The sequence below is a fragment of the Carassius gibelio genome, chromosome A6 (assembly GCF_023724105.1).
Source record: "Carassius gibelio isolate Cgi1373 ecotype wild population from Czech Republic chromosome A6, carGib1.2-hapl.c, whole genome shotgun sequence".
NCBI lineage: Eukaryota > Metazoa > Chordata > Actinopteri > Cypriniformes > Cyprinidae > Carassius > Carassius gibelio.
The window spans coordinates 7818096-7830577 of NC_068376.1; the positions used below are offsets into that span (position 1 = coordinate 7818096).

The 12482-nt window shown below is 38.1% G+C and overlaps 1 protein-coding gene across 25 annotated transcripts in view; it reads left to right on the plus strand.

The window, feature by feature from the left end:
* Positions 1 to 12482, plus strand: part of LOC128015365 (bromodomain adjacent to zinc finger domain protein 2B) — an 82033-nt gene that overhangs the window by 62847 nt on the left and 6704 nt on the right. For 9 of the 25 annotated variants that reach the window (XM_052599140.1, XM_052599135.1, XM_052599132.1 and 6 more), the window contains 11 exons: positions 1099 to 1143; positions 1538 to 1570; positions 3817 to 3882; positions 4157 to 4297; positions 5717 to 5968; positions 6279 to 6502; positions 8891 to 8965; positions 9185 to 9413; positions 9513 to 9575; positions 10126 to 10270; positions 10378 to 11138. In XM_052599140.1, the coding sequence (XP_052455100.1) occupies positions 1099 to 1143; positions 1538 to 1570; positions 3817 to 3882; positions 4157 to 4297; positions 5717 to 5968; positions 6279 to 6502; positions 8891 to 8965; positions 9185 to 9413; positions 9513 to 9575; positions 10126 to 10270; positions 10378 to 11138 (2034 nt within the window). The remainder of the gene's footprint in view (positions 1 to 1098; positions 1144 to 1537; positions 1571 to 3816; positions 3883 to 4156; positions 4298 to 5716; positions 5969 to 6278; positions 6503 to 8890; positions 8966 to 9184; positions 9414 to 9512; positions 9576 to 10125; positions 10271 to 10377; positions 11139 to 12482) is intronic. The other 16 variants (XM_052599159.1, XM_052599145.1, XM_052599150.1 and 13 more) reach the window with 5 other exon arrangements.

Genomic DNA, 12482 nt, shown 5'->3' on the forward strand with positions numbered 1-12482 from the left:
CTAAGAGATGCCACACACCTACTCTTGCGCACTATGAATCATCGCCGTGGAAACCCCCACCCCCCCACCTAAGAAAAGTTCCCTTGCTCTCACCTACCGCGGCAAGCTATTAACATTCCTCGGCCACAACAAAGGAGCAGAGCCTCTGTTTGACTGATGTCTGCCGGCCCGTGGGGGGAAATTAGCTTGACATCTGGATTCTTGCTGTTGTTGTTGAAAATGAAAAATGCTGAGTGCATCTTTTTATGTCTTGTACACATGGGGCCCTCACTAGAATACACATCCTGCTCTAAAAAGCCTTTTTTTATTTAAATGAAGTTTTTTGTTGAGTGTTATGACTTTGTCACGTCTGCTAGCTTTACAGCCATCATGCATACTCATTTAAAATATATAGCCTTTCTTAGGGCAGGATGAACACAGTTTTGCATGGTACAAATACGTTTGTATCACAGTAATAGTGTTATCACAATCTAGTTATTTTTAGGAAAGTTTGGTGTCAGTTGTTTTTGTTCTTTTTTAGAAATACTTTTAAATACTTGTAAAAACTAAATAGCATTGATTCAAAAGTACACGTTTTAACATTGTTACGAGAAATTTGAATACCTTATTTTCTGGACTATAAATCACACTTTTTTTCATAGTTTGGCTGGTCCTACGACTTATGGTCAGGTGCCAAGAACTAAGAGAAAACATTACCGTCTCCAGCCGTGAGAGGGCGCTCTATGCTGCTCAGTGTAGACTACAGGAGCATTGAGCAGCATAGAGCGCCCTCTTGCGGCTGTAGACTGTAATGTTTTCTCTTAGTTCTTGATTCTAAATAAATGTGACTTATAGTCCAGTGCGACTTATATATGTTTTTTTCCTCGTCATGACGTATTTTTGGACTGATGCGACTTATACTCAGGTGCGACTTATAGTCCGAAAATACGGTAAGTGCTGTTATTTTGACCTCTCTATTTATAAAAGAATCCTGAAAAAAGGGAATCGTGGTTAAGACCGAAGGCTCAGACAGGATTCTGATTGAGGTTTCATTTTAGGCTGTGTCATAATGAGTGTTTTGGTGAAGCATTGAAACGTTTTTATGTTTTGTGTTTGTAGGAGAAGGAGATGAGACGCCAACAGGCTGTTATTCTCAAGCACCAGGTCAGTCGCTGCACTCATAAATAATAGGTCTCATAATGGCCATTTATATAATAGTAGTGATTTTTGCTACAGAATGCAGGAGAAAGGAAGGCAAAGGGAATGTTTTTCTTGTAGAGTTCACAGTCATCATCTGAAATGCTGTGCAGTATGGGTTAAAAAGTGTGCTTAATTAAATTTGTTCAGTCTATGCCCATCTAAGAAGTGGCGAATCTCATGTGATTGTGTCTTTAACTTTCTGCTGTTTCTTTCTGGTTAATTTCCATGCTTTTTGGGAGTGGGGTCTGTCTCTTTGGGGTTACAAGCTGAAGTTTTGAGTTTATTTTTTTCTTTTCTTTTATAATGACGCTGTGATTTTTTTTCTGTCTCATAATACTCTGCCAACTCTCTCTCTCAGGAGATGGAGAGGCATAGACTAGATATGGTATGGGTATGTTTCATCTTCTGTACATCTAACACTCGCATCGTGAATCCTGGTTGTGATATGATGTCATAGCAGCACATTTTTAAATGTGGCACTGGCTGCTGTCAAAACTACATTTTCCTTCTGCATGGCTTTTCAAGCAAAAAAGAGAACAAAAGAAACAAACTGCATTGCCTACATCTGCTATGTGTGTAAATGAGAGAAAACCGGCTTTGATGCAGCAGGCCTGTGCCTTGTTTGTGTATGTATGTGTGTGTGTGTGTACTGTATGTGTATGCGTGAGTGTGTGTGCGTGTGTGTGTGTGTCTATGGAGCCTGTTGAGTATATACCCTCATTGGTGGAAAGTGCCACACACACCTCATTCCACGTGTAAAGTCACCCCAAAATTGTTTACGATCATTATTGCTGTGAAAATGTGAGTGTTGGTGTGTATCTGTGTGTGCGTGTGTGTGCGTGTATGTATGTATGTATGTATGTTGTAGCAGACTCTTTGTCAAGATGCTGCATTTGCACTGTTGATCATCCTGCCTGTGAGGTCATCAGTACAGGTCAAAGCTCATAGTGCCTGACCAATGAGAGAATTTGAGGAAACTCACACTTCTCTCTGTTGTATGTTCCATGCCATCTGTGGGTCAGATATGAAGATTTCACACTAATTGGCTTTGTCCTTAAAGTCAACATGAAACTGCATTGGCAGCCCATTTTGCTTTATTAATGTAATATATTTAAGTAAAATATTGAAAAAAAATAGTTCAGTACATAATTTTCCACTTAATTCTATAGATTTAATTACCAAATCTGAATGGGGGTGTGCTTTAAAAAAAATACAAATAAAAATTTTATATATATATAGGCTATTGGTTAAGGATGCACTCTGCTATTTTTGGATTTGAAATATCTGTTCAATACATTTTTATTTATCATATGTTATCATATTTATTATTTTATTTTTAATGTTTGTGTAAAGTCTTTTTGTGATGAACTAAGTTTAATCCTTAAAAATCATTGTAATTATTAATTATGATATATGGAATTATTATTTGCATAAACATGCAAAAATACACTGTCTCCCATTTTCTTATTTGAAGATAATCACAAGTTAGATTTCAATAATGTTTTGATCACCAAACTGGGAAATGTCCCTGGTTTTCAGAAATCTGGTCAGCCTATGGGTGAGACTTCCGTTTCATTTGCTGGTACATAGGTAAATAACGAGGAGAATAACAATGTGCAGTAAACAGTACATCTGTTTGCAGTACAGAATAGTGTGTTCTTAATTAAGAAAACAGATTAAAATAATATGATAGGACACATCAATTGTCAATATTAAGCAGCAAAACAAACCGTTTAGTACATCTAAAAATTGTTGGACGCAAATGAGCTAGACCCATAGAATTTACAAATGGTAGTTCCCATTTTTACGCCAGGAAAAAGGTGGATAGTACAAAGAAAGTTGTAATTTATTTGGACTGGGTCTCTTCATGGGGGCAGCCATGTTAAGATAATAACACATTAACAAATACTGCTCGTTTCATCTTGGTTAACACCCTTATTTTTAAATAATTTAATTTGTAGATCTAATATGTTTCACTTGCAAAACTATATTGGTAACTGAAACGTGCATGGTGCTACATCCACACCACTAGATGTCAGTATGACTCCAAGACATTGGTAGGGCAACATAAACAACAAATTACTGAGTGCACTTTTAACATTATCCAATGATGTCAGCCGCAAAGTAGTTATTTGCCAGTTTTACATTTTAAAGAAAGATACTCGATAAGACCTGAATTGTATTAAGTTGGGTCATTTATGGCTTCATGTTGACTTTAAATTCTCAACACTGACATAGAAATGTGCTTCACTGTAAGGACAGGACATTGACGCTGAGGGAAATCTGATGTATTTTCCCTTATTAGCTTGTAACAGTAGCTACGCTAATCTAACTCAAGATGCACCGACAGCTTTCCTCCTCTGACCTGCCCATTACATCTGTGGCTTTTCTTTTCGCTCTTTTGTTCCCGTCTGATCAGCTGTAACACACGTTTTTGTGGCTGCCTCATCCTGGCCATAGCAATGTGTCTGTTCTACACCTACTTTTCTCTCTCTCTCTCTTTCTGTGCAACATGCTAAACCACGCTGATCAGTTTTATCGTCTGTCTCTGGCTTCTACGTTTTGTTTGTTTTCTCTGTGTGGATCTGTATGCTCTGCTTTCCTCCACTGAACGATGGAATCATTCTGTCTTTTCAGGAGAGGGAGAGGAGAAGACAGCACGTTATGCTAATGAAAGCTGTGGAGGCTCGGAAAAAAGCTGAGGTGTGCAAAACGAAATAAATTAATAAAGGAACACTGTCCTTCACCACTCCGCTCTCCTCTCTGCACCTCAAGGCTTTCTCACATGTCACGTCTACCTGCTCTGCTACACTCCCTGAATGTGTTTCACCAAATAATTTTAATGTAGTTTGATAAAGTACCCTTAACATCCCTCGTTCTCCAAAACAAAGTTTTCTTGTCGAACATAATACCCTAATGTCAAAAGCGCCTAATTTGGCATCCAACGGGTTTGTGAAGTCTTTCTTCCACCCCGCAGGAGCGTGAACGCCTCAGGCAAGAGAAACGTGATGAGAAACGCCTCAACAAGGAGCGGAAGATGGAGCTCCGGAGGCTGGAGCTGGAGATGATCCGTGAGATGAAGAAACCCAATGAAGACATGTGTTTGACAGATCACAAGGTAATGGAACTGGATTTAGGACCAAACGAGAGCAAACTTTTGCAGTTTAAAAATCAACTGTAATCATCTTAAATGAAACTTTTATTCAGAATGCTTGTTTTGTTATATTTGGTATTATTCATCAATAAATTAGCTATTAACATAAAGGCTCATCCAATCAGAACTCTCAGAGGCATGACATCACACAAATCTCACCAAAGCACTTTACACTGAATTCAGCTGAGACAGAATACTGCCACCTAGTGCTGATAAAGATGCATAATGATGAAGGTTGGCAGCCTTGTATCTTAGACCAGGAATTTTCAAACTTTTTGATGCTAATATACCCAAACTTTGATGTGAGACCCCTTTTTTAAAATGTAATGGCTACTGCGTGATTGTATGTATAATGTCCCATTTATACAGTGTCAAAAAAAAACAACAATACTCGTTATTTTGAAAGTCAATATGTTACTTCCAAAATTAAGTGGCTTTAATGTTGTAACTGTACTGAATACAAAACAAATTATTATTTCATTATCTAGAACAAGGTTTCCCATACAGGAGGTTGTGAGTTGCTGAAAAGCTTAATTAAATAAATAAATTTGATAGCACAATAATTGTGATATAACTTAGTGTTATTATCAAATCAAAGGCTGCAATTTACTTAATAGCGGACAGTAATAGGCCGATATGCTGTGTGTTTACAAGTAAAGCAAGCAGCGCGTTTAATTATGATTCTCAAGTTATTTTTTTTTATTTTACAGTACAATTGTCATTTACAAATTAATGTTATTTTATCATTATTTTCCATAATTAGTTAAAACATACTACTACTACTAATATACTACTACAAATAATAATAATAATAATTATTACTATTATTTTCGATATCAGAGAGCCATGGACTTGTGAATATATAATTAAATAATTTAATAGCTTAAAATCTCAGCCGCTACTCCACAAAATCATTTACATCAATCAGGTTTGGTTGATCTAGAGAATTTGACAGTGTAATTTTCCCCCACCCTATTTTAGAGTCATGTTGGATGAATAAGCAAAACAACTTTAAGGACATTTGTTTTTATGTAGATTATTATTGAATATATTTTTATTGTCTTAAGTTAGAAACATCAATACAGAATATAAAACAGGGAAGCTAGGTGAAGGCCCACTCAGAAAATAAAGAAATGCATAAATGCGCAAACACAAATACATTACATGCTCAGTATTGGTGGCTGTAATGGAATAAGTGAATCTTTACTTTAACTAAAGCATCATGCTAAAGACATTTTTAGCATGATTTGATCAAAAGAACTATCCTTGGTAGTATCCTTGTCAGATTTCATTGCTCATTTGAAACATGTTATTGCAACATGATGCTTGCAAATAGTCTGTCTCACTTGTTTGTCCAAATTTCTGTTTTTTTTCCCGCTACAGCCTCTTCCTCAGATTCCTCGTATCCATGGTCTGGTTCTGCCTGGGAGTGTGTTTGCCGACTGCCTGATGGTGGTGCAGTTCCTGCGGAGCTTTGGGAAGGTTCTTGGCTTGGATCCCTCAGAATTGCCCACTCTGGGTATACTGCAGGAGGGTCTGCTCAACCTGGGCAACAGCATGGGGCAAGTGCAGGACCTGTTGGTCCGGCTACTCTCGTCTGCTTTGTCGGACCCAGGGTTGCCTCAAGGACACAGGGTGAGGAGGAAATGCCTGGAGATTACTTCAGTGTGATTGTCGCTGTGATAAGTGTACCTTCAGGTCTGTTTGCATCTGCTATCAACGTGTCTGAAGTGATCAGTGCTCAGCAGAGACACATTTCTGTTTACATCTGGTATTAACATAAATCTACTAAGTGCTTGTGATATAATTGAATCGAGGAAAGGGTCTCCAGTTTAATGAAACCCATAAATCACTTACTAAGTCAGTGTGCCACTGCAATGAATGATCTATCCATCTTTGGTTAAAAGGGTTAGCAGAATTGCAACTGTTCCCTTTTCTCCATCAGGCTAAGTCTATCTTGGGTGACCACCTGACCAATGTGGGTCTGAATCGGGACAACGTGTCTGAGGTTTTGCAGCTGTACATGGAAGCTCACTGCTCTCAGACTGATCTAGCTGATCTTACTGCAAGTCTAAGGACCAAAGCCTTTCAGGCCCACACACCAGCTCAGAAAGCCGCTGTCCTGGCCTTCCTGGTAAATGAGCTGTCCTGCAGTAAAAGCGTGGTCAGGTAAGAACCAATCAATTCCACTTATGTTTTTAGAGTTCAGCTGCAGTGAGGTACAGAACACAACTCTTATACACGATGGCATTTTTAGACCATCGTGCATAGACCATTAACCCCTTACTAGTAACCCCCCTTTTTTGGCATGGAGACCGAAATTACATACCCAAAATAAAAAGGTTTCTGCTCATGATTCTTTCTGACTAGATACATATTCAACATATGTTCACAAAGCTGACACTTTAAAGTTTACTGTTCAGGAATCAGAATCACTCAGGACTGTTATGATAATAGAGATATATAAGCTCAAACATAAAAACAAAAATAAAAATATTAAAAACATATGTTTTAAATGTATTTAAAAAAATGTTGATGTAGGAAATGAGTTTGAAAACACAGTGTAGCTAAGGCCACAAGTCTTCCAAGACTTCATAAAAAATTTCATAATCGAATCTGTAAAACTGTGAATTTTATGAAATATTTTCTAAGGCCATGTCATGTGTGTTTTTAGAGAAGGCTAATCAGATTGATTTATGGCCCTTGTCATCTCTGTAAGATCTCACATGTAAACACTGATGTGTGTTTTATATGTGTGTTTGGCTGTGAAAACTGCCCGTTTCATGATTGTATTGTTCTCACCAAACGAGTCTTTCACACCTCCGCCAGGTATGACACATTATCCGCATTATTCTTTTATCATTATTCTTTTGTTTTTATTCCACCTTTATTAGCCTTGATTGTGGTTTTTCAGGCTTTACAAAGCAACAAAGCAGCGATCTCACTTCAGTCTCTCTTTGCATTTAGCCCTTATTTATCAAAAGTCTTACTATAAAAATACAACAAAACATTTTCTTACGACCTCACGTGAATTATTGAGACAAAAATGCATTATGAAGAAGAAAAGCACCTGCTATTAGTAGCATTGGTGCTAACGTTAGCATCAAGCTACATCTGACAATTTATGAAATTATTAGTACACTTTTACTTAAAACTCACTTTAAACCCCGATCGAGTGTTTATAATAACTTCCTTTAGCGATCAGGGGTGGAATTTGGTCGTTTACTGTTGTAAAAATATGTTATTTGTAGCCTTTTTCATCGCTGCACAAGTTAGCATTTCCGATGTACATTTTCGATTTTTTTTATAAAAACGCCCCAGATCTCAAGAAATTCTCATACCAAGCTTTACTATCGTAATCGCGGGTTTATTATTCGGATATTTTGTGTGTACAGAGGTGTTTCAGTGTTGTTTTGGCCAGATAACTACCAGGAAGTGTGCAGGAAGCATGTGACACGATGGGGCGGTGTCCAGATATGAAACTCTAAGATGGACGTTTGAAAGACCCAATCAGAGTCTGAGTCACACACCGCACGAGCTGTGACTACTGCACGCACACAGAGATCGCTGGGAGAGGCTGTTTATCATCTGATCGCGTAAATCCGTGGAAAATGAATAGAAATGACGATTCTGTCTGAAGAAATATGAAGTAAACATCAGTAAATATATCCATATATCTCCGCAGATATGCATCTTTTGTCTATAAATCCTTATTGACGCTGTTCAATGAGTCTATGTGAACACAAATAAACCGCTCTTGACGTGATTGAATATGAGTGAGTTGTGAATTTCTATTCAAAATGTGGCATAATACGGATTTATTATTTTGCACTCCTGACATAAATCACTAAATATCTGTCACTGCAACAATGTTTTATCAAAATATTGGTCAAATATCGAAGCTTGAGTCTTTAAACTTTCCATTGATGCACAGTTTGTCCAGATCAAATGAGAGAGTGATGTTTAATGTGCTGTGAAAGTGAAACAATAATAAACTGGGGCCGTCAGCGATGTTTGCACGCAAAGGGGTTAACTGTATGGCTTGACGAGACATTTTAAAATGAGGCAAGATAATATATTCACTTTAAACAAACACCATCTTTTTTGAGAAACGTCACACCCCTTTCAACATCAATTCAAAATCAACTAGTTACACCAATGCAAGGCATTCTTAAACTCAAATGATTCATATTTGGACTGTCAGGCCTGCTAGGGCATTGTGAAATATTCATTCATTTTGAAATAATAGGGCATAAAGAGACTGGAGAGGTCACAGATAGTGTGACGGTCAGAGCTTTGAACACTTTATGCAAATGAACACGGCAAACTCAACAGCTTGTGTTGATCATTTGACAGTATCACAGAAGTATGTCATAAATCTACCAGGGTTATTAAACTAAAACAAAATCATTTTTGTTGAAAAAAGATGAAATAAAATATTTTGTATAAAAATGAAAAATCAAAGTCTAGTTTAAATGAATAAAAACTATAATACACAAATAATATTAAAATAACATTGGTATCTACGGCAGTACAAAACTGTTTGTGTTTTTGCAGTGAGATCGACAAAAGCCTGGAGCACATGAACGTGCTGAGGAAGGACGAGTGTATCGTGGAGGGCAAATTGAAGAAGTGAGTATCATCAGATTTAGTGTTGATTTATACGACCATAACGGCTGTATTTCAGAACTTCTCTACCTAGACAGCATTTTTAGCTATAATAGATTTGTGCAAACATTGCAATCGAGGCGTCTTACTAGGCAATAAACACAAACCAATGTTGCCATGTGCATTAAATGTACATAATATCTTAGTTTTGTCTCCATCTAATCAGTGTTTATGTTCATGCAGAATGAAAACAATCTACGCTAAACGGACAGGGAAACGTGAAGCAATCACTGGAGGGGAGGAGCTTCAGGCTGCGGGCGGCTCTGCCATTGGTCACAAGCGCAAGAGGAAGACTGGGGATAGTGATGATGACGAAGATGAAGATGATGACAGTGAGGACGCAGGGGATGAAGATGAAGATGAGGAGGAGGAAGAGGCTAAAAAGGGAAAAAAGGTGGAGACGTGCGACGAGGTAAAACGCATTCATTTCGGGTGCAGTTTCATACAGAAATTACCATCTTTAGCTGATTTTTTTATATTTATTGTGCCTGTATATGTGTGTGTGTGTCAGGATGAGGGAGACCCAGCCACAAGTGTTGAAGAACTGGAGAAACAGATTGAGAAATTGTCAAAGGTAAAATCAAATCTTATAATTTAATTCAAATTTTTTATTTATTTTTTCAGAAAGGTCCAGGCTTATTTGTGCCTGTAAAGCTATGCAATTTAGGCCAAAGTTTTGTGTCTTCTAAATCAATAAATAAATAATTATTATAATAATATAGTTTATAATTATATAATTAATAATAATAATAAAAATACAACTGTAAAACTGATATTTATGTTTAAAAATTTTTAAAGGTTAAACTATCAAATTTGGCCTCAAAGCTTCTCTCTTGTTGATAATAGCACATTTTTTATGTGGTTGATGCATTTTGTGTTCCCAAATGCATGTTTTAAACGACCAAACTGAAAGCAGATTAAGAAACAAGCAACTCCGAGACGTTGAAAACACCAGATCATGAGCTGCTTGTGTGTAAATGAACACAGTGCTGCACTTTATTTATTTAAATAAATTGCAGTCTTTATGATTTTATAACTGCACTAAGCCATATTGCAATAGCGGTTTTATTTCACCTACAGTCCCACACAAAGACCCACTAATGTGTGTTTCTCTACGAGTACAGCAGCAAAACCTGATCCGTCGGAAGCTGTTTGAGTCGTCCCACGCCCTGCGGTCCATGTCTTACGGGCAGGACCGGTACCGCCGCAGATACTGGGTCCTCCCGCAGTGTGGAGGGGTTTACATAGAGGGGTTAGAAAGTGGAGAAGGTGAGTCTATCTACCTACCCCTCCTTTTATCCATAAATGCATTTGCGTACAGCAACTCCATTAATTTTACGCAAATTATGTTTCCTTTCTTTCTTTCTCTAATGTAGGGGTCAAGGAGCTGGAGAAAGAGCGTGAGAGGTTGAAAAACTTTCCAGTTGTGCAGGTCAAAGAGGAGCCCATGGAGGACGATCAGCATGAGGAGATACAGGGGTCTGTGAAGGAAGAGGTGAAACAGGAGGAGGAGAAGCCCATCGATCCCGATCAGGAGGAAAATAAAGAGATGCACTCCTCCCCACTAAAAGGACAGCAGGAAACAGAGGTTGTGACCACGCCCCCTCAACCACCAGAGCTCCTCCCCTCACATAGCCCACAGTGTCAGGAACTGCCTCGCACACCTGTCGATGCCAAGGGGCTCTGCCACACCCACAACGGCTGTCCCGCAATGGAAACAATATCAGCACCATCTCCAGCTCACTCTCCAACTACCTCTAAGCTGACAGAGGCCAGCAGCCCGAACGCAGAGCACACAGTCCCTCCTCCTCTGCAGTTGGGCATCCCCGCGCACATCCTGCAGCCGCAGCAGCTGGTGCAGACTCAGCTCCTGGCCAACGACCAGCTGCTCAAGGTCCTCAGTGAGCGCAGCGGACACTGGTTCAGCCTGTTGCCTCGCTCTCCCTGCGACGACACCTCCCTCATCCAGCCGTCTGCACACCCGCAGTCCTCGCCCAGCAGCAACACCACCAGCACGCGGCCCAAAACTCCACCTCCACCATCTACCTCCTCTCTGCACCATCATCTGCTTCCTCTTTCTGTGTCTCCAGGCCCTCTGAACCTCTCACCTGGTGGAATCAGCAACCTCAGTTTGCAGGTGATTAGTAATTACCCATCCTACTTGAGATATATTTCATATTTACAGTGTCGAGCATGATAAAAAGACTAACGGTAAATCTCTTTCATGTTAATCAGAGCTTTTGTCCTAACCAAGACAATTTGTTAGTTGTTTGGATTCAATTTCTTTCATGTAATTTTCGGTAGCTCAACCCACAGTGATATCTCAGTGGAAATCTCACATGGCTTTATGAAATATGCTCAAGTGTAATGATGATGTGAATGTTCGAACATGTTCTGATTGGTTGTGATTGTTTAATGTCGCAACGAACTGAAAAAAAATCTGAAAAAATTATTTATAATATCATACAGTTAACTGATTTCTTCTTTCATTTATGTGACTTTATATAAGATACCTAGTATTTCTTCTAAATTGTGTGGCCCGTGGCTCAATTCTAAATCAGAGGCTCTTACCTTTTTGAAGGCCCTCCGTTGTCCACAACAATATTCAAAGACCCCTTGACTTTACCAGTTACCAGTACCAGTTTTTTTTTTTTCTTGTAATTTGTAAAAATGTTTTCGCTTGGAATAAGTAGAAAAATGTGCAGTTAATTATACAAATTTTTACAGTGTTTTACGATTTTGTTTCCAGGTCTAGAAATCACACATTTAAAATTAGGCTTCCTCATATACTGTATATAGTGTTGGGGTAGTTACTCAAAAAAATTAATTAGTTACTAGTTACTTCTGTAAATTGTAATAAGATTACTTTACTAGTTACTGCATTTGAAAAGAAACACTACTTAGTTTGACTTTACTTTTTTAGGGCCCTTTTAAATCAGTTTTTCCCAAATTCAGTTTTTCAGTTTTAATTTTTCTGGATTCCATTTTTTTCTGTAATTTTTTTTTTCTGAACTCCTTTTTAAATCAAACGGTCAAATGCTCATGAAGTGAACGCAGAATGACTCTCAGTGCAGTTCTGGAGGGGAAAAAACATTTCATAAGTCTATTTTAATATATAATTGAATAAATTAAGTTGTTTTTATGCATGTAAATATGGCAATGCCTTGCTGAAGTGCATGAAAAAAACCCGGAAATAACGTCTCTCTCACACTCTCTCTCTCTCTCTCTCTCTCTCTCTCTCTCTCTCTTTCTTTCTCGCTACTGCATAAAATGTACATTATATATTATTATGTAAAGTATAATATTATACTCTAGTACAATACTATATTATAATTATATAGTTATTATATCCAAGTTGTCTGTCTGGAACCCAGCATTAGGTTAACGTCAATAAACAAGCGTGTACTACAATTACGAGTAAAGTTGTGTAGTCACCAATATTATTAGGGTAATGCGTTACTTTACTTAGTTAGCCAAAAAA